This window comes from Ambystoma mexicanum, chromosome 3p, assembly GCF_040938575.1.
Source record: "Ambystoma mexicanum isolate Mex_15411 chromosome 3p, UKY_AmexF1_1, whole genome shotgun sequence".
Lineage (NCBI taxonomy): Eukaryota > Metazoa > Chordata > Amphibia > Caudata > Ambystomatidae > Ambystoma > Ambystoma mexicanum.
The window spans coordinates 391,288,952-391,312,306 of record NC_090925.1 but is presented as its reverse complement, the minus strand read 5'-3'; the positions used below and the strand labels follow the sequence as shown (position 1 = coordinate 391,312,306).

General features: G+C 43.3%; 1 protein-coding gene across 2 annotated transcripts in view; it reads left to right on the top strand.

Moving 5' to 3' along the window:
* Nucleotides 1-21,701, top strand: part of STX16 (syntaxin 16) — a 296,294-nt gene extending 274,593 nt beyond the window's left edge. For both annotated transcript variants that reach the window (XM_069651061.1, XM_069651060.1), the window contains exon 8: nt 18,995-21,701. In XM_069651061.1, the coding sequence (XP_069507162.1) occupies nt 18,995-19,099 (105 nt within the window). In that variant the 3' untranslated portion in view covers nt 19,100-21,701. The remainder of the gene's footprint in view (nt 1-18,994) is intronic.
* The last annotated feature ends 1,654 nt before the right edge of the window (nt 21,702-23,355 follow it).

The following is a 23,355-nucleotide window of genomic DNA, read 5'->3' as shown; positions in this document are numbered from 1 at the left end:
AAACTTTCCATTTGAAGGACAGCAAAAGCTGTATTCAATATGTAAAATGGACCTTCTCTCCAGAATACTCCAGCTTCTTTGCGGGGCTGGAAGACCAGAATCATTCTAGATGGCCCACCTATAGGGCGGCCATCTTGAAACATTTTTATGTGCACAGAAATCCTCAGGAGGCTTGCAAGGCAGTCTACAACTTGCAATGTGGGGGAAGATCAGGCCCCACAAGAATTTGTTCAGGAATTAAAGTGTGCCTTTGCGCAGACCACCAGAAGGGTGCGCACTGACAGCAAAGAGTTTGTGAATATTTTCTTCCACGCACTCCTCAAGTACATCATGACCCAGCTAGTGAGAGATTTTCACGAGAAAAGATCACTAGACTGGGTCATTGAACAGACCACATGAATTTATGAGGTGCAAAAGCCCATAGAAAACAAAAATAATCCAAAAAGCCCCAATCCAACCAACACCCCTGCTACTGCTAAAGTGGCAGAGGTGAAGGTTGCCCCCATTTTAGATTTAGAGATGGGGGAGGGGGCTAAAAACCTACCTACACAGAATCTGAATAATCCCAAGCCCAGAAGGGCCTCGGGCCAGTCACAAACAGGGAGCCAGGGAGACAATCCCACAAATGGGACCCCTAACTCTCCTGACTACATCAGCCCCCGCTACAAGGGTAATTGACCCATCCTGGGTTATGTGTGGACTCCTCCAGCCCAAGGGGGGGATCCAACCAAACAGCAGCTAACCCAGGGAACTTCCCTCCTCACTTTCCCCAGGAGGGCAGTAATTCCCCAAGTACTGGACAGAATTTCTTCCCCAGGTACCCACAAAACTTTCAACCCCAGAACAATCCATCTTTCTTTCCCCAATTTCCTGAGCCCAGACAACCTAATCTGGGAGAGGGGAGGCCAAGGGTGGAGATGTACCCAAACTTCACTAACCTGGGATATTTTGCGAGAAGGGATAACTACCCTTTTCGGGATCAGCCCAGGGGAGACAATAGAACCCCGTATCAGGCTGAGCGGGTGTCACAACTAGAGTGCCAGGTCCAAAACATGGCACAGGATCTGGATCGCATGCTGAGGGCTCAACAGAACCCTCAGATGCGCATGGCTGTGCAGAATGCCTCAAATGCAGGACCTGGTGCTCCAGAGCAATGACGGGGGGGAAGAACCCAGACAACCCACTGGTTCCCAGGGAGGAGGCACAAGGGGAAGAGGGGGTGTAAAGCCTTGGGCGAAGCTTCCTTCCCCACTTGTCAAAAGCCCCTGGAAATCCAGGAACCGGAACCAAAATCTCCGGCCCCTGAAAGTCTGCCACCCAAGGAGCAGAGAGGGGAAAGGAGAAATAAAGAACCCAAGAAGACCAATTTTAAGGAGGAGGTACAAATCTTCCAATTTGAAGGAGAGGGGTCCTCGGAGGATCCTGGGAAAAGCATCTCCTCCTTCAGAGATGGGGAAAACTCCCAATGGAAAATGGGTCCCAAAGGATCCAAACCCAGACTGGGTAGATGTGGGGACTAAGCTAGCGCCGCCCATCATCCAACCCCAGAATCAACAGCAGGAAAATCCCCTGGTTCAAACCCATCCTGGGGACTGCCTCCAAAAAGGGGGGGCAGCCCAGAACCAGGGGAACACAAAACTTCTCCCATATCTAGTTGCCACCTTTTCTTTTCAGATTCCCAGGACTACAAACAAAATTCTGCCCAAATCACCTCCCTATCGGTGTCCAAAACCAAGAAACTAACCCACCAGTTGTCCAAAAATGTACATTATCTGTGCCCTCTTGAGGAGAAGGAGGGAAGATTCTATGCCCCGGTCCAAATACAGGGGCAATGTACAATTTTGGCACTGGTGGACACTGGATCCCAAGCTATCCTTCTGTCAAAAAGGGCCTTTGATAAACTGAATTTGGGAAGGGGGGAGAATTATCAAATTCCTCTCGCCCCTCTTCCTGGACAACTTCAGAACTTCGACGGGAAGGAAGTTCCCGTCGAGGGGACTGCGGATTTGGACATCAAAATTGGGCGACACAAGGTGAAGCACCAGGTCATAGTTGTAACTCCAGAGGGCACCCCTTGTTTACTAGGGAATGACCTCCTGCGTAGGTTGTCTCCCCTGATGGATTGTGTAAACAAGGTCTTCTGGACCCAGACTAGCTGACCGAGTGTCAACCATGTTAGTTTAAACGGCACATGCCACATGGTTGAAAAAAATCTGACCATGTGGAATTTCACTTCCAGAATAATCAAATCCCAGACGTGACAGTAATAGCAGTAGGACAACAAACTGGTGATGGGGGTGGGGGGGTCCTCTCTATTTCTGAAAATCGACCTTCCTTCCAGTCTAAGGTGGCATTCCACACTGGAAGGAAACACTCTGAAATTCTTTACAACTTCGCAGTCCGAAATTCCCACTCCTATAGTCCAGAAAGTTGAGAAATCAGCTCAAAGCCTGGCTGATATTCAGCAATTTGGAGAGCAGTTGTTCATCCCTATTCAGTTAAATCAAGGGAAGGACTTTGTTCTCGCCCGAGTGTGTGTGAACAACTGTAAGAGCTTCATCAGCGAAGCCATGTTCTGCAAACTCCCAAAAGATCTAGCCATTCCCGCATTTAAACTGATAGACAAATGGGAAATGGATCTGGAAACACCCAATTCCAAACATCTCCTGCCAAGCAGGTGTATGCTCAAAATCTCCATAGTCAACAAGAGCATACATAGTGGGTCCTGCGAGATGTCACTGCCGCCTTTTTACTTGGGCAGTGACCTTCCAAATCGCTTTGCCATCAGTTTGGACCTAATAAACTTCAAAGCTTGGTCCCGATTAGCAGATAATCCCATGGGCTTTGATGACCCAGAGAAAGCATTTGGGTCAACTCAACTGCTGCCTTATGCAGTTGAAATTCAAATTGTAGAGGAAGTCACCATCCCAGAAAGGACCTGACAATTATCCCTGGAAGTGAAAGTTAAGAGGACAAACTGAAAAACCCTGATGCCTATATTCATCTAAATGCTTCTCTCCAACAGCAAGGGTTGGGGGTGAACCCAACACCACTAGTCAATATAGAACATGACACCATTCCAATAGAGGTGGATAACAGCGACTTAGAGTATCACTCTAGCCGCAGGCACCATTATTGGAATGGCGGTTGATGACCGACATTTTTCCATAGATTTAGGCAATGAACTGTTAGGACCAATCCCCAAGGACTGTTTTGACAGTGATGGTGATCACAACACAACACCAGACAGGATCTTTACCCAGCATGGGGGGAACTTCCTGGTGTACACTTCCTGCCTTTATGGTAAGGAGGATGTGACCTGTGACTTCAGGAGGGATGAGGTGATTTTCCAAGTCCGTGAGGACTGCCTTCCCCACCTGAAGCCACCAGTCCAAAATCAGCACTTTGACCAGGGGCTTCTCCACCCAGCTGGAGGAGGCCGCTGAGATAGCAAAACCAGAAGCAAAAATTGAAACAAGTTTTCTTGAATTTTCAAGATCTCTTTGTGGTGGACAGAACACTCAACCTTCATGCTTGGTATCTGAAAGGCTGAGATACAGGGATTGGAACCTTCGAGATGATGTTATGGAGGTGTTGCTTTCGGCAAGAAGACCAGCAACAAAGTTTCTGTACTGTTGCCGTTGGAAAAAGTTTTGCAACTGGTGCAGGGAAAAGAATGTCGATCCTTTTCTATGTTCTATTCCGGAAGTACTATCTTTCCTTCTGACCCTAGCACATAGAGGTCTGAATATCGGAATAATAAAAGGTTACTTTGCAGCGCTTTCCATTTTCAAGCGCTCATCGGAAGAATGCTCCTACTTCAAAATTCCTTTGATAACACAATTCTTAAAAGGTCTCACTAATGTGTTTCCTCCTCACCCATTTCAAGTACTGATTTGGGATCTAAATTTAGTCTTAAAATTCTTAATGTGTGCCCCTTTTTGAGCCTATGCACACGTGTCCATTAAGATTATTGACATGGAAAACAGCCTTTTTAGTTGCTCTAACATCAGCAAGAAGAGTCAGCGAATTGCAGGCACTGTCTTCTGGGCCACCCTATACTGTGTTCCATAAGGACAGAGTTGTATTGAGGGTTAAACCATCATTTTTACCGAAGGTAATATCTGATTTTCATTTAAGTCAGAAAATTGTTTTACCCTCATTCCATCCTCCACCTTATCCTTCTAAGGAGGAAGAAAGATTACACAGACTGGACCCAAAAAAGAGCTTGAAGCTTTTACATCTCTAGGCTTTCTAGGCTTAGAGTGGACAACTAGTTGTTTTTAGGCTACACAGGAAGAAAACTGGGTCAATCAGTAACAAAACAGACAATTTCACGCTGGATCATGCTTTGCATTTCAGAATGCTACAGACTAGCACAAAAAGACCCACCAGAAAGGTTAAGGGCTCATTCCACCAGAGGCATCACCTCTTCCACAGCGCTTCAAAGAGGTGTCCCAATAAGGTCCATTTGCGAAGCAGCAACTTGGTCTTCACTTTACACCTCCTCAAAATTCTATAGCCTGGATGCTTCCCAGTCTAGGGAGCTGACTTTTGGAAAAGCGGTGCTTTATTCCACATCTAAAGGCATTGGTGGGAAAAAATCTGACCCCTCCTCCAGAGGAACTATGCAAAATACTGCTTTGGGAGCCTATCTAAGATGAGGAATACGTTGGAGGACACAATCCACTCGAAGAACAAGTTACTTACCAACTGGTAACGTTCTTTCGATTGGATGTTCCTCCAACGTATTCCTCATCCCCCTCCCAATCTACCCCTCTGTAGATTTTTTCCAAGTTATTGACATCTCAAATCTCGCAAGGCTGATACCTGTCTGCCGGCACAATTTACACAGTACAAGATCACAGATACAAAAGAGGGGAAAAACGGAACTGAGGCCAACGGGCGCCGCGCGTGCTACTAATACACCCGATGACATCACCCTCGACGGAGGCCTTCGAGGGACCATCGACTCGACGACATCGACGCATGGCGCCCTCTGCCGAAAAAATTTCCGAAGAGCAGCAAAGCTGAATGGAATACATCTAAGATGAGGGATACGTTGGAGGAACATCCAATCGAAAGAATGTTACCAGTTGGTAAGTAACTTGTTCGTCTATGTGGATGGACGCTCATACCATATTGACAACGGGGAAAAAACTTGTGGCCGACGTAGGGAATGCATGGGTGTATGACGCCCCAGAACCTTCCGCTGGGTACAAGATTGGTCCCCGAAGTAGTCAAGTGGCAGAGTTGATGGCTGTGCATCAAGCCATCCTCACTGCTGTCCAACTCCACAAACTGGTCATAATCACAGATTCGGATTATGTACGGAACGGGTTCGTGGAGCACCTGGTTAATTGGAAAACCAGAGGCATGTTAAGTGCTAATAACAAACCATTGAAACATGGGAAATTAATCCAAAATATTGATAATCTGGTCACCTCGAATGGGATGGCCCTCTACTGGAAAAAGATCAGGGGTCATTCTAAAGTAAAGGGACCAGACCAAACTGGAAATGACCTAGCTGATCAGCTGCCCAAAACTGGAACCACCCAAGGGGATCTACTTGAGATCGAGTCCCTGTTGGGGGAAATCCAGGTCACTGCTATCACTAGGTCCCAGACAAATGCTCACAATGAACTCTCAACTGCACAATGGAGTAAGGAGACCCCAGATGCTGATTTGGTTAGGGCTCAAAAAGGGGATCCAATAATTGGTACGTTTTATCAACACATTGAGGACCCTGAGAACTTTCCCCTAACGGACACCGATTACATAGGGAAAGAGGACCTCTGAGTGTTGATGAAATGTCCAAAAATGTTCTGAATCCAAGACAGTTTGTTGGTGAGGAGATCCCTAGCTGGCCATGATCAGTGGGTGGTCTCTACCTCATTCCGAAGCCTGATGTTAAGTTGCGCCCATGATGCGGCCACAGCCGGTCATAGGGGGTTTCATTCAACACTTGAAATCTTAAGAGAGGTTGCATACTGGCCACACATGGGGCAGGACCTCAACCAATACTTGAAGGGGTGTCTTGTGTGCGCACAATTTCAGCCAACATCCCTAACAAACCGTGCGCTTCTCCAAAAGAGGGGGATGACACTGCCATGGTCAGATTTGCAAGTTGATTTTATCGGGCCCGTGATTCACTCCTCTAGGGGGAACAAGTACATGTTGACTGTGACATGCTTGTTTACTAAATGGGTGGAATGTCTCCCGGCCCCAAATTGCAAGGCAGAAACAGCAGCTGCCCTGATGATCAACCACATCTTCTCGTGTTTTGGACTACCCCAAAGGATCCAGTTAGACTGAGGTAGCCACTAGTAAGGACAAAGATGTGGGAGATACTTAGGATCAAAAGGAAATTACACATTGCCTACCGGCTAGCCTCTAGTGGTGCAGTAGAGAGATATAACAAGACAATTGTGAGCATATTAAAAAAGTTGGTGGCAGATTCTGGGCCAAGTTAGGATATTCGATTACCTCGTGTCCTGATGGCCATCAGGACATCAGATCTACCCCTTCATCTGCAACTAAAATGTCACCGTTTGAGCTGATGACTGGACGAAGGATGGTGCTTCCCCAGCATCTGCTCTACGGAACCTAAGAGCAGACATTTATCAATGCCTCCACAACTCATGAGTATGTTGAAAATCTGAGAAAGCACCTTCAACATACTTTTGCCTATGCTCAGCGAAATCTGGAAAGATCTGCAGACATCATGAAGACCCACTATGACTTAAAGACTACTAGAAAAGAATACCATGTAGGAAGCCGGGTCTACTTATACAATTTCCAAAGGAACCAAGCCAAACAGCGCACATTTTTGCCTAGCTGGAGGGGTCCTTTTGAAATTGTAGGCACAATCTCACCAGTCGCCTACAAAATCCATATCCCCAAAGGCAGTTTGGCAGAGGGGGGGGAGATAAGTGGGTCCATATCAACCAACTGAAGTGTTGCTATCCTAGGCACACTCTGCAGCAACTAGAGGATTGCTCTGGGACCTCAGAGGGGGTCACTCCAGTTCCCTAGAATTCCAACTATAAAAACTATTCCATCTATATGTCTATATATCCTTATATGTCGTTCTATGTCAAAATGTATGCATCTGCCCCACTACATGAATAGTCGTGGGGAAATGTCTACAAATATGCTTTTGCTATGTCATCCTAGAATTGGAGACTAAAACCAAGGAGGACCACCCAGGGACCGAAAGGAAAGATCCAAGGGGCCCGGAGTATTGCTCCATACTCTCATCAGGAATTGGCAAGGAGAACCGGTCGATCCACCACTGATGGGAGAAGCTGATGAATTTTGACATTTGAACCAGAAAGACGAGAAATTGATCATCCCAATCTCGCGACTTCCCCTTGACGGACGGTCAAAGCCAAATCGCGAGTGCAGGGCTTGTGGGATGCATTGACCCACTAGGCTCTGCCCTGCGACCTCAATGTGTGCTGGGGGCACCAGAACCAGCAAAATGGCCGCAAAAAGCCCTATGTGCGCTAAACCTCTGAAAATTGCGCTGTGAAACCCGAAAGATGGCTGCCCATCTACTTTGGGTAATGACAGTAGGAGTCAATGGGCTTCTACTACCTGTCTGTGCCCTAACATATATAACGCAAGGTAGACAGTAGTTGTATCATTAAAATAATTTATTCCTGGGTCTAAGTCCCTATCGATAACTCTCTTGCCCTGTATTGAATACTTCAATACACCCGTGATGTGGTGTAGCCATCCCTTGTTGGCGATGGTGTGCTGCCTACAACAAGGTGTAGAGATCCTTGCCCTCAACTCTCTCACTACTTTCATCAATCTAGATGATTAGGTGCACATAGCCTGGTGGTCGGTTTTTCTTAATGTTACCGATCCTAGTCTGTGTGTTTTATAGTTAAAATAAATTCGACCGAATGGTCAAAGGGAACATAAAGGATTTTTTTTTTATCTATCAATAAGATAACTATTACTGCCGGATAAAGTTTAAAATGATGTTTCAATTGCTCGAGCCCTCTTCTCAAGAGTATGTAGGGTCTCGGAGTTGTGGTCATCAGCCCTTCAACTCTTCAATTTGTCAACCGGTTTCATCGGTGCTAGTAAATGGCTGCCTTCTTCAGGACGGAGAATCTTGCATTCTCAGTGACAGTAAGATTTCTTCAAAAGTCTCCACTTTTTTGGAGGGTTGGAGAGATTCTTCGGGTTTCCCACAGGCATTCCGGCTAGTGTCCAGGTTCCTGTAGGGTTACAAAAATGGACAATTGGGGATAGTGATCAGGGGGATGTTCTTTACCAGTACTAGGTGTTAGAACTAAAGTACTGCAAAAGAGAAGTGTTACCTGTCTTTATCACTTGGCTCTCTTTAGTAAGTATGCTGATCTTGCAGGGTATGCCGATGCAGCTGGTGACTTCCTGCGTAGTAGGCCTGCAAGAAGATGACCTAGTATATAGTATCGTGTACCAACTGTGTAACAATTTTTCACAAGCTAGGACATACATATTGCTTCTGTATTGGATTGCCGTACCTGTAGGGTGTAGGTCTCGCCTATCAGGCTGTAAAGGTTCTTTGTCTGTGTACTGGCCTCTCAGTTGAGTCCAGCCCTCTTCGTACTCTGTTGTGGGAATACCGCTGTGAAAAGGAGACCATATGGGGTCAGTTTTGATGGTCCTGTGGTCTAAATGTCATAAAGTGGACAACAAAAGCTAGTCTGCGGTCTCACTAATCTCTGCATGGACAGTGGACTGTGCCTCATGCAGGGTAAGATACATTCTTGCCATAGAAAATGCTGTGCCTTTTATAATGTAAATCCTGTTAGCAGTTCTCTAAGGTATATTCAAAATGCCCTTGTTCTATTCTTGGGGTAATGAACTGTGGTCAAATAGGTACCCCTATAGTTTCTTACCTCCATGTGTGCATCGCTTTCTCTCAACCGACTGCCTTCAAAGTGACGGCGTATGCGCCCGCCATCTTGTGGTGCCTGTTTATAATCCGATGTCCTCACTTGGTCACATGATATGTTGTGACTACAAAAAAGCCCCGTTGAAAGATGGGGATTGTGGTTTACCTTAATTTCTGATCTTGTGTAGCTGAAAAGCTACGTTTCTCCCCAGATTGTAATTGGGGTTGTGATAATAATCGGTGCTGTCTCTGTTGTGCCTGTGTTTGTTCTCTGCTTACATGCGTAGTCACGTGATGTTAGGTGACTACAAGGCAACCCAAAGCCTGATGGGGGTTGTAGTTGGTTCACATGGTCTGTTGTGGCAAAGTATATATTCAATTGCATAACATATAATTGGGAGAATCCCATACTAGGGATTTGTAGTAACTCCTAATGTTGGAAATCGTATTGGACCTGTTTATGATCCAATATCCTCACGTGGTCACGTAAGGATGAGCAATTACAGAGGAGGGCCCCAGTCGCTGATGGGGATTGTAGTTGGCTCGCATACTATGGTGGGGCAAAGTGCCCTCTTATTCCTAGTTGTGTGTGGCTGAAAGGCTATGTTTATCCCCAGAATGCAATGGGGGTTATGATAATAATCGGTGCCGTCTTTGTTGTGCCTGTGTTCGTACTCTGCTTACTCCTGTAGTCACGTCAAACTGAGTGACTACAAGGCAACCGAAAGCTGCTGGGGGTTGTAGTCGGTTCACGTAGTCTTTTTTGGCAAAGTATATATTCAATTACATTACATATTCCCATACTGGGGAATTGTAGTGTGGTAACTCCTGATGTTGGAAATCATGTAGGACCTATTTATGATCCAAATTCCTCACGTGGGCACGTGAGGCTGAGCAATTACAAAGAAGGGCCCCAATGGCTAATGGGGATTGTGGTTGGCTCGCATACTATAGTGGGGCAAAGTGCCCCCTTATTCCTAGTCGTGTGTGGCTGAAGGGCTACGTTTATCCCCAAAGTGTAATGGGGATTGTAGTAATGTACGGCGCCGTCTTTGTTGTGCCCGTATTTGTACATTGCTTACTCGCATGGTCCTGTGCGGTTAAGTGACAGTAAGGAAGCCCAAGGCTTGGAGAAGGTTGTAATTTGTTGACGTAGTACGTTGCGGCAAAGTATGTTTGCAGTCACATGTGGCTGGGAAATAAAGGGAAGGACCCCCTATTCCTCAGTGTGGTAGCTCATAATGTGGTGGACTGCGGATGGATAAAGTGGCTCTTGTCCCATATATGCGTGCCCAGTGCTATCTCTACTAAAACAATGAGTTGTGACTCACTTAGTATATTTCAGTGCATTTGGGATTCTACCAAAAGAGGGGTAGTGACGTGCTGACTACTAATTTATAGATACTTTCAAAAGTGTAGTCTGTAAGTGCTTCTAGCTGTTATTCACACCTGATCCAGCTGGTTCTTAGGACTCCTTGCACAGCCAGTGTTTGCCAGCAAATTTCTTCATTCAGGCCGGTCTTGTGGCTTTGGATTCTGAAGATCCACATTTGTTCTCTTCTTAATAGTAGCACAGCTATATTGCCACCTCTTTTTGGTACAGTGACTTTCTCTAGAATTGTCCATGTTGGCTCGTTTTCTGAATGCCCCTTAGTCATATAATGTTCAACTAGTGGAGCGGTACTGATATTTGATCTGTGTTCACAGATCCGGGTTTTTATTGTTCTGGTTGTCATTCAGATGTACCTCATGTTACATGGACAAGTAATTAAGTACACTACATTTGTGGTGTTGCAGTTCGTAAAGGTCCTCTGTTCCCATTGGTATTTCCAACCGATGTCAACTGTGGTTGTGCGCTTGGTGAATTTGCACACTGAACAATTTCCACAGGGGGCATGTTCCAGACCGTGTTGGTCTCAGGTGGTCTTGATATGTATGTATGAGGCTATCCCTGAGGTTTTTTCTTCTTTTGATGGCAAACCGTGGTGTAGGTAAATATTTCAAAAAAGGTAGCAGGCGCTCCTCTCCAGAAAGAACATGGCATGATAACCTGTTCTGAGATGAGAGTTTGCAGCACACGCTTTTTGCTCACTGCACCTTTCACAGATGGGAAATACCCATTTGCATATCAGTCTTTGTCCCGCCCACATATCCATGCCACATGCTATGGCAATTCCTCTCTGAACAAGAGTACCACCAGCAACCCCATACACGTGTTTCAGCCTTGTTGGGCCTCATCAGTGAGGTGAAGCTGAGCCTCTCTGAGCACAGTTAAAATAAGTGGTGTTGCTAAGTTGTTGTCTCCTACGTTGAGTAGGTGCCAGGATTTCTGAATTTCTTTTTTCAGGAGGTTGATCACGGGTGAATGGCTGAAAACTGCTGTAATGATAACCGCTTCCCTTTCCTTTTTTCCGTGTTGGGTGAGGGTAACTTCTCGGTATATTTCTGGCCATTTTGCATGCTTGTCTTACAATTTTGTTGGGGTCATTCCTATCCCTCAGATTGGATGCAAGTCTTCTGGCCTGTATGTCATATTTCATTTGAGTGGAACAATTCCTCCTGAATCGGAGGAATTGTCCAAATGGCAAGTTCTCCCTTAGAGTCCTTTGGAATCTGGAGTATTCTAAGAGGGAGTTCCTGTCGGTAGCTTTGCGGAACACAGTGGTTTCAAAAGTCTGTCCTGTTCTTTTGATTCCAAGTCAAGGAATGTGGCTTCAGTTTTGCTTACCTCATGGGTAAACTTTAGAAATGGGTCCAGTCCATTTAACCATGTGATAAAGTCAGCCAAGGTGTTGTGATCCCCCTCAAAGAACATGAGAATGTCTTCAATATAGCGACGCCAATTTAGGATGCTCTTCAAATATGGTTTGTTAGTAGAGTAAATTGATTTTTCTTCAAACGAGGCAACGTACAGGTTGGCCAAAGTTGGGGTGTATTGAGGTATTCACACACAGGGCAACAGAGTTATCGATAGGGACTTAGATCCAGGAATACATTATTTTAATGATACAACTACTGTCTACCTTGTGTTATATATGCCAATCTACTTTGCCTGTGTCAGTGGTGGAACAGGAGACCACACTGTTAAAACAACCTGTAATTGGGCTGCCCACAGTGTGAAAATGGAAACTACATGAAAGGCAGTGCTTCATTGCAAGGAAACCCAGAAGTGCTCTGAAATCCGTTTTTCCTTGGTTGCTGAAATTACAAAATGATGATTCCAAGCATCAGAAAAGATCCAACATTCTTGCTGGGTGTTACCAGTCACCTTATTTAAAGAATCCACATAAGAACACAATGTCAGGAAAAGCAGATTCCATCACAAGAATATCCACATTAAAAAGTGTGCTTGTCTGTAAAAATCTGTCAGAATATGGGCGCAGTATCGCCGGCTGCCTGTGTGACAGCTGTCAGTTAATTACATTGGAAGCTTAACTTGTGTAGTTAAAATCACATGGTTGAAATTAAGTGACTTGCTATCAAAAACAATATAGGTTGCAACTATTTAATCTCTGTTTGAAAGACTGGAATTGGAGATATGTTTGCCTATTTTATCAAAGACAATTTTAAACAAATTGACTTTAAAGTAAATCTGATGCCAGCCAAAGAGCTTCAAAGCAAATTCCACAGTTTGCTCCAACAAAAGGCATCTCTCCTGCTTCTCATCAAAGCCCAGGAACTCCCAGTCAGGTGTTAATGAAGAGGGGAGGGGATTTTGCTCTGCTGCTCTGGGGAGAGACAAAGGACTCCCTTGATTGAAAAGATATGCTGAAGCAACTGTCAACAGAAGCCCCTGCTAGTGGACAGAGGCAGGGATTGCTCTTGACCCACCAAAACCTTGGGGGCAGGGACAGACAGTTATGTGTATTCTTAAAGCACAAGAAAGTATATTTTTTAAAAGGACTGACGGAGGGTGCAAAATTATAAAAATTTGTAAAATGACAGTATTGTTAATATGAAAATTTTGGTCACGTTTTAAAACTATTCAGAACTCTGTGCCATGTTCAGGGACATGACTACAGAATTTGTGGTTTTGTAGCAATTTTGGTGATGCCAGAAACATGAAACTTCACATGATCATGCCCAGATGCTATGCGCACATATGTGTAAAAATGTGGACAAATCTGACATTGGGTACCAGACCAAAAGTGCGAAAAATTGTCAAATCTAGACCCAAGCTCTCACCGAGACGGGGCTTGAATGAATACTTGCTCCAACAAATATCTGATATAAATATGCTATTGGTATTAAGGTTGCAAAATTGTAAATATGTCTTGTATGAAAAATAGATTTCATGTGCAGAAACAAAGGGGAGGTTCTCCCTGGATCATAAAATACAGCGTCATCATGACACTCTGTTTCCTTCTCAAATCAGGGGAGAGGAAAGACCCTAACCAATAGAATACTAGGGGGTGTGCCTAATAGAAGTCCGCATACCCACCCTTTTAGAAAATACATAAATAGAGATAGCTTAGGACCTAGAGACACACACATTCACCCACCATCCAATTGCTGGCGGAGCACTTTGCAAGAGAAATCCATATTCCATATTCCATATTCCAGAACTTTGAAAGCAGAAAGGCCCATTTCCAAAGCTGAACCCTTCTCAGCTTGACCTTTTAAAATCCTGAAACCAGATTTTACCCCAGATCTTTAAGGGGATCAAAAGAACAAAAAAAAGTACAGCCTGGCTGAGCTGTGCTGCTTTCTTGCGAAGAATTCTTGCCGGAATTCAGAGATCCAACCCAGTAGAGCAGAGCTGCGAACCAGAACCAACCCGTCGGATCCAGTCCAATCCCGCCGTGCAGTGTCCAGAGAGCCTTGCTGATCGCAGAACCAGAGCGCCTTGAGTCCAGTCTGGTGTGCTATCAGAATTCCAGTCCAGAAAGTATCCCTGACCAGATCTCTGACGGGTCCATTCCAAAAAGTGGTAGTGAGTATCCATAGCATAGGATTGTCACTAGCATATATTTTATCCATAAGTAATCCTATCCAAACCCATTCCATTCTATCCAGAACTGAATTGCTAAAACTTTTGTTTTACCTGAACTTTTCTCTCATCCCCATAATCCTTTGGTAATAGTAGTGTTAAAATCATCTTTGCACTGATATATTTTCTGAAGAAAGGCAAGCGTCTCGGCGGGCAAAAACCATCCAGAGGCGTCGCTGGACTGGTGGCTGTACTGTCGTGTAGTTTGTGGCTTCATAGTCTCCCTAGTGTAAGAAACCTTGTTTGTAATTTTAAAAAGCGCAACCTTATTTTACAAATTTTGACTTTCTGAAAAAAAACAACCTCTACAGAAACCTTCATAACTTCTTCCCCGTGTATGCTAGAAACAAAAATTAAGTGTCAAATTGAAACTAACATCCTCATTTGGCTCAGCTGTACATTGCATCCGACCTCAGAATTAAGTTTTCAACTTGCTTATTATTCAATAATCATTGCTAGTGTTTGTCTGATACCATCCAAAGCGCCTGCCACTAGCATTGAAAACATTTTAGTGAATTAAATCCATTTTGAGTGTTTTAACATTCCATTCCAAGCCACATTCAAAACCATTTTGACAAGTTGCAATCATTCCTGTTTTTCTCTGTTTGCTGGGGAGAAATTGGGATTGATACTGTATTTGTTGAGTGTGTATTCCTGAAACCTGTTTTCTCTCCTTCCATATCTTTATACTGCATATTGGGGGGATGGAGTAGTGTGCAGGGGGAAAGGGTAATCCCATTGCATTTTTGATTGAACCCACACAAAGTATTATTCCATGCTGTATTATTTTCCCTATTATTACTCCGTGTGATTAAAGAGGTTTATTGTGACATCACCCCATTGGTGATCATTGTATAAACCATTAAATAGTGTGATATAATATATATATATAAATATATAGTGAAAATACCTAAAATAAATCTTTTTAACTTCGCAAATAACGCCTGGTTCAGTGTGACCGGGGGGGGGGGGATATTCAAAGAGGGGCGTGATATAAGGGTATATCATTCAGAAATAAAAGAACTTATAGACATAAATAAATGATTAAGGGTTCGAGCTGTGCATCACACGCTAGGCATTGACTTAGGTGGAGTGCCGGGTTGAAATCACAGAGGAAGAGGTTGAAAGGATGATAACCTTACAAATAACAAGGGCCCGGATGGCTATTCAGGGAGCTTTTATAACATATATTGTAATGAGCTAAAAGGATTCCTTACAAAACTATACAATACTTTTTGGAATGGATGACTCGCATGATGACTGAAGCGGAAGTAGTTCTGTTTGAAAAACCACATTAGGACCCCACAAGCTGTGGATCATATAGGCCCATAGCATTACTTAATATTGACGCAAACATGTATACAGGATTCTAGCCGAGAGAGTAAAAGCAGTATTGCCAAGGGTTATAGGGCAGGATCAATCAGGCTTTATCGCCGGGAGACAAACTTGGGACAATACCAGAAGGGTGGTCCATTTATTAGAATAACTGGAAATAAAACTGACCCCAGCTACCCCGATCTCCCTAGATGCTGAAAAAGCCTTCGCCTTCAACATGGTAGAATGGCCATACTTATTCCAGGTGATGGACCAAATGGGGTTCGGACCAAAGAACATCCAAATGGTAGAGGCGAACTACAGAAACCAATTGATTAGGTTAGCGATTAATGCAAATATTTCAGAGGCTATAGGAATTGAGCGAGGGACCAGGCAGGGATGCCCACTATTTCCCAACACCCCACCCCCCATTTATATGCTATATATTTGGAACCTCTGCTGGCCACAATTAGACAGAACCAAGACATCAAAGAGATCCCATTCGAGGCAAAACGCATAAAACGGCTGGCTATGCTGATTACATGTTAACATTGGTAGAACCGGTTTTGTCTGGCCCAGTCCTGGTGGGAATCCTAAGGGAACAAGAAGGGTTGTCGGGGCTAAAGATAAACCTGGGTAAATCAGAGATGTTGGAGGTGGGCCTATCTAAAGAGGTGAATAGCGCTCTGCAGGACTGCTCCCCCTTTCACTCAGACTTGGGAAGCTTAGCATACCTAGGGATCAAATTAACCAGTAGAGTTTCAGGGCTGTGTAAAGCCAACTACCCGGATCTAATTAAAAAGACACAAGCAGACTTTGCCAGATGGACCCCGATGAGGATCTCCTGGTTAGGACGAATAAATACAGAGAAGATGGTGACCCTCCCCAAGTTACTATATAAGTTCCAAACACTTCCTATAGGGGTCCCAAAGGCATTCTTTAAATTAATGAATACATTGATCTCTAGATTCATCTGGCAAGGTAAACGCCAGAGAGTGGCTTTGGATCTTTTGACGACCCCAAGACAGAGAGGTGGAATGGGGCTTTCTAACTTACATCGCTACTATGAAGCCACTCAATTGAGAGTGGTGTGCGAATGATTTTCTGAATGCAGGGATAAAGTATGGGCACGGATGGAAAGCGCAGTGACGGGATGCTCATTGGTGGGTTTGTTGTGGCTTCATGGTAAAGATAGGCCTCCTAGTGCCAGGCGTAATAGAGTACTTTGCGCCACATGCAACATATGGGAAAGGTGGACCAAAAGGGGACATTTATCAGCTATTCCATTCACTCCTGTGTTTGAAAACCCCAAATTTACTGTGGGCATGGTTAAAGGCACATTCAGCAGATGGAAGGAATGCAAGTGTGTGAAGATTGGAGACATGGGGCCTCATGACGACCCTGGCGGTCCGGAAATAACGGTGGCGGTAAACCCGCCGCCACCGTTGTTTCCGGACCGCCTGATCCCGACCCCTGCAGGCGGGAGGTGATGTTCCCGCCAGGTCTGACCTGGCGGGTTTAACACCGCCCGCCTGCAGGCGGACGAGGAAACACCGGCAGCATTACAAGATGCTGCCGGTGTTTCCATGATCCCGATTCCCATTGAGTCCCATAGGACTCAATGGGAATGGGGATTTACACCATTCCGCCTCCGTGATTCCCGGAAAACCGGGGTTGTGATGCCCCGGTAATTCCGGGAATCACGGAGGCGGAATGGTAATACGAGTCCGGCGTTAACCAGGCGGTTTTACCGCCTCGGTTAACGCCGGACTCGTAATGAGGCCCACGGTGTGGGAGAGGGAAATGGCCTCATTTGAGGACTGCAAGACACACGTACAGCTAACGGAGAGAAACAGACATGAATATTTACAGCGGAAACATTGGCTACGTCAGAGGGAGATTCGCCTAGCAGCAATTAGGTTGCTAACTAAATTTGAGACATACGTTATCACTCATACAGGTGATACACATCTAGTATCTGAAATATAGATGCTGCTTCAAGAGTGCTCAAATCAAAATATATGGCCATACCAATTAGCTTGGGAGGAGGGGGGGCATGTTGGGAGAAGGGTTATGGAGGTACAGACACGAGAGGCATGGTATAAAATTCTTCAATGGCATTATACCCCTAGCAGATTCCACAAAATGTATGAATCGGCCTCCCAGATATGCTGGAGGGGGTGCAAAGGGATTGGGGACTGGAGACATATATGTTGGCGGTACCCCAAGATTAAATGTTTCTGGGAAGAAGTTACAGGCTATTTGCAGAAAATTATGCTGGAAGTTCAACCTCTTTGTGCGATAATCTATGTGGACTACTAGACCCAGAGAAACATACAATTTAAAGCCATAGAAAAGAACCTGGGTGACCTTATTAATCGTGGCTTGGCTATCGCTAAAAACTGGAAACCACATATCCCACCCACAGCGGCATGTTGGTTACACAAACTCTGGGATATAGTGGCAATGGAGTGGTTTATCTACAAGATTCAAGGGGGACTCAGATTCCAGAATGTTTGGGGAGAAGTTATTTATTTTTTTGGAAAGTGACTTATACGGGTGCTGGACATACAGTGAACATCAAATGAACCACATCAAACTCCTTTGCAGTCAACGATCTACATGTGCTCTACAGCTAGACTATGCGGCCCCCAGAGGGGAAGGGGGGTGTGTATGGGGGGAGAAGTAGAAGAGGATGGGGTGGTAATTTTTTTGATAAATGCCAATAAAGAGATGTTTGATGCTTAAAAAACAAAAGAGAACAGTTTAAGGTGAAAAGAACAAGCATTGGCAAGTGCGATCAGAATAAAGGGAACTGTGTAATTCTAAAGAAAAAGCAGTGGCAACAAAGCTTTGGCAAGATTTGATAATCTAACAAGTGAGTGGTGGCAAAATAAGTATTGAGAAAGCTGCCAGAGGATCAGGCCAATTCCACTGTGAAGCTGAAACCGTGGCAGTGTAACTGTGAATAAGAAGCAAGTAAGGTGTCGGTTGCTTGACCTTAATGGGTGGACTGTGTGGTCCGACAACTGCACCTAGACTGACTACACCCATCTAAAGGAAAAGCCACTTAATGCATCTATAAGTTTGTGATTGAAAGTCAAGGAAAACATTTGTACTTTGAACTGAACTTTATGATACTGGTGTAAGGCACCGAAGCCTGAAAAGCTGGGAAGGATCCTAAGGAATTGTGTTGGTTTTGAACATTGAGAGACTTGAAAACTTGAGGAAGGGATCCCCTCCTTTTGATAAAGTGAACCATCTTGAATCTTGGGGAAGAGATAACCCCTTTCCAACCAAGAGCTGGAAGAAGATCTGAACTTGTATATTAACACTTTTCATTTTGACGCTGACATCCCTACACTTTATGTACAAGTAGATGCGAGAACAGGTTTTGGACACAGACAGATATTTACTTTGGACTTCCTGACACAGACTATCCTTAGGTTCAGTTAGGAAGGAAAATCCCACCTTGGCATAGGGCAACTTGGGCCTTTTCCAACCCTTCTTTTGATTTGAATAAATGTTTGTAGCCCGAGCTGTACTCAGTGTCTGCTTTCTGATGCCGTCACACAATAAACTGCATAAAGCGTAATGATACTCCTGCATGGTATGCAGTGATCCAAGGCAGTTTGTACACTCGCTGAATTTAAGATGCATTTGAGCCCTGAAAATATAGTGGGCCGTTATTTTAAAAAAATCATAAATGGTATTTTGCAATGCGGACATCAATGCGCGTCATGAATCACACTTCCTTTCGATAGGTGCTAATTGTCTTTTCTTCTTCTTTGTAGGCTGAACAGTATCAAAAGAAGAACCGCAAGATGCTTGTAATTTTGATTTTGTTTGTGTTGATCATTGTCCTCCTTGTCGTCCTTGTTGGCGTGAAGTCCAACTAACCAAGACCTTTCTGGCGGTACCGTTTTTATTGGTCTGTGGATTTCGTTTTTTCACTCTGACTGTGAAAGGGCTGCCATGCTATCCTAAAAGCTGCCTTTCAGTATCATGGGTCCAGTGGTGCACGCCTGTGCAGTGACTAAGTTGGTTGTCGTAATTCCTCTGAATATGTGTGATCCATGGTCTGTGCTTAATGCATTCGGAAACCCACACCAAGATACAATTCAACGAAAAATAGATTAGGTTGGATGTATGAATTTTGTTCGCTCCATATGTTTTCGATTTTAAAGTTCCAATTTTCTAAATCTTTGACAAAATGATTGAAACCTGCTCACCAACTACTTTTCCGGTTAAAGCAAAACCTATCGCTGCCCCATCAGGACACTTTTTTCTTAAATTTGATTTAGCATGCTATTGGCTAGTGATTAGCCATTAATGTGCTTTTTCGGTCTGGCTTGAGAAACTGAACTCAGTCCTCAAATATTATTTTACCTCCAGTTTTTTGTAGAGGGTAAACTGTGATGTCCAATATTGTGCAATGATCATTTTTTTTCTGTTATTTTTTTTAACTCTTCTCCACCACACAAATTACAGTACTCTGCATATACAGCACTCATCTACTCCAAAGTAAAGACCAGAATTTGCCTTATTGAGCACATTGAGTCAACAGATTGCAGAATAGTTGCATCTATACATGACCTATTATGCCAGTTTCAAGATACATGAGACTGCATGGATTTTTCTATGTAAATGCACCTAATATACGGAGACAGTGATTTGGGCCCAGTGCCCTAAACGGGATGATCGGACCTATAACAAAACAAATATGGTAACGGGTTAGTAAAATGTCAAGAGTCATGCTTAACTAGCTATGCATACGGCTGGTGCACCTTGACATGTACTGCAGCTGTTTATTTTAACTTTAGAAACAAAATCCTCCGATTTGCAGCAGTAATCATACTTCAATATTTGTAGAATGTGCTCCCTAAAGCTCTTCTCGCATTTTGGAGGTACACAGCAGTGCACTCAGACCTGGTTATGAAACATCCTCAACACAAAATAGTGTAACCTTCTGATTACAAAGATTACTGGAGGAGTATGTAAATATTTCCAGGTATAATGCACTCATCATCAGGGAGTGTTTGCTAGGCAACACAAGAATACATTGAAATGCCGACTGTGAGATCCCTTTTGTAGCTGCCACCAAACCTTGGTTCCTCAGACTACTATCAATGTCCTCTGAACGAGGGGAAACCCGTTTCATTGCATGTGGGCGAAATGGCTCTGACATTTAACTACTGACGTTTTTTGAAGAACTCCCCGCCAAGGCAGGCCTGCCCCTGCAAAATATTTTAGTCTCCAAATCACTGTACAATGTTCATGAAAGCCAGCAAACCCTTCCTGTCGAAAATCTCTATAAAGTTCCGTTTATTGCTCTGTCTAATGCTCTAAAGTTGTGATGCAAGTCCTTAATCGTATGTGTTACCAGAAAGTACTTTAATTCCTACTACGTTTGACGACCAGACTGGAAAAATGAACATGGCATTGGGTTCATTAAAGCCACTGTGGATGTGTGCACAAGATTTGATTTGTGCAAAGTCATGTAAGTTAAAGGACTGCATGTTGGCCACATAGCACTGTGAACTGTGTTATGAGAATCTTCTAATCACTGTTTCGATCTATGACCTGCTTTTTATGAAATGTCCCATTCCTAACTGTTTTTATATCATGAGATGAGCTGTACGCCGCAGCTGATGACATTAATTTGTCAACTGAGCTAGTAAACAAACATCACCTCGCATGACGACGTCAAGGCAATGTACAGTTCAAACATGAACAATATTCCAAACTTTGTGACTGCATGGGGGTGTCCATCAGATGAAATGCTACAGCTCGTCGTAACTGAGCTTCGCTTAAAACAAAACGTATTTATGCTTTTGGAAATCTGTGTATATTGTAATTTATCGGGATGTAATTAAAGCAAAATATACTATTTTAAATCAAATGTCCTTAATCTAATAATATGTTTAGCTGATGACCTTTTTGAGCACAACTAAACTGTAACATATGTACATTTTTATAGTTTGTGAATACTGGGTCCTTTTTGTTCTGATATTCAGTGTGAGCTGTGATGACTGGTGTTTTCCCCTTATAGATCCCTTTTCTCCGATTTACTGTTTCCAATCGTGTGATGCTCCAAATGGTGAAAGTACTGCAAATGTCGAGCATTCCAGAATATCCTAGGAATCCCACGCTGAACGATCCGCTGCTATTCTGGGCTAGGTTGAGGGTGATGATTGGATGTACAGTGCTTGCTGGTGGTACTGAAACCATGCTGTTGTTGATTAGGAGGATGAGCCTGCCTGGATCTAATTTGTGTTTTTACAGGGTATTATATAGAACTGTCTCTCCTGTTGTCATGAAATAAGTACTCCTATTCAAGGACACCACTTGGGATACGGAGTATACTTACTTTCTGCTATGCCCTTTCCAATCTTGTCTAATCGGCTTTCTCGAAGTATTACACCTTCCATTTTTCACAGGGTTGCCTTTATGGTATACATCCAAAATATTTCTTTTCAAAATAAACCTTGTAAAAATGAATCCGTGTCACTTCTCTGTGGTGCATTTGCAAGTAATATGTTTTTAAACTAATGCTGGCTATTTGGATGCTTACCCACTACTGAACTCGGAATGCCATTGTTTAAGAAACTTGTTTCCCGCTTCCAATGTAATGCATTGACTTGATATACTCTTTTTCAAAGGGACCAAGACAGGCCTTGATGTCTTGTAGTCTGTGTCCCTTAAAAACTGGCAGTAAAAATAGTATGTTGAATATCTTGTGTTTTTCTTGGCACAAAAGACCAGCAAAAGTGGAAATAAAACTGTGGTGGAGGCTGTAACACTACATTAGCTGCTCGGGTTCCAATTACCCATTCATTTCCTGCTCTGTTTCAGACCTGTAATCGCATGCCATTTGCAGGAATATGTCCAAGTATGCCAGCTGAGCCTTTGCACATATGAGACATGTACCAAATTGCTTATGCCTGCACCATATGAATATCCACCTATTCTCAATACTAAAACTTCCTTCTGAAGTTCTGAAGCCCAAAGATTCCAATGCTCACTTTCTAAATACTGCTTTTTGAATGCAATTACCATGTATCTTGAGTACTTTCTTATGTTGATACCACAAATAATATTTTTAATAACCCTAGTCTGTTCTTCTAAGGTGAATGTTATTTTATACCCATTGATTATGGTAAATTCTGCAGGTGTACCCACCAGTTGATCTCCATATATCCCCATTAGCCATGATAATTTGTTGTGTGTCCATGTATTCCCACCCGTGACCTGATTCTTTGTCCCATTTTTTGCTTTTGTTAAACAGGGTTTTTGTTAAACGTTTGTATCTTCTATTCCACCTACCCCCTTGTCAATATAGTTTGTGTGCATCTTTTTCTATTGCTATACATTAAGTACTGGTACAATTGTACAGATTTTAAAGTGCATTGACATCAGGGCACCAATGAAAATATCTGTCTGATAATGGTGCAATTTTCTCAGCAAAGTCTCTATACATAATAGGCAGTCTTCAAGAATTTAAGAATGCATCCTGTAATCTGATTTGGAAACAATCTGTTCTCAATGATCTTTAGTCACATATATAACATCAAATAACTAAGATATGTATCTGTTAACATACGCTATCAAAAAGTAAAATGTCTTTATAATCCAGCCCTTTCCTTGTTTTTAATGTGAAGCTGAATATTGCACTTTTTAAAATTCCACTTTCTACATTCTCCTGATGCTGTATCTCATTACTGCTATGACTCTGGGTCTTACAAAGATCTTCTTTGTTTTCAATGAATGCATGTCTTTAATGCTGCATATTACCTGAACATCTGTATATATGACAAAAGGGATCACATATTTTCTAAAACTGTGTATATTTTCTTCTGTTTTGCTCTTTGTGGTTACTATGTCTGTAATGACTGAGTAAACTGTTAAAACATTACATTTTGAAGTTGAATGTATTCTCTACGTGCATATTTTATTCAGTCTAAATTCATACTGTGTAGTAAAGGATAAATCACTCTGGGAAAATGTCTTACTATATACATATTTCTTTATCTAACGCTGGTTCTAGTTATGATATGATAGTTTATTTATGTAGCGCCTATACACAATGTGTTTCAATGCGCTTCACAACAAGAAGGGAAAATAAACATTCGTACAGGCCATGAACAACAAGAAT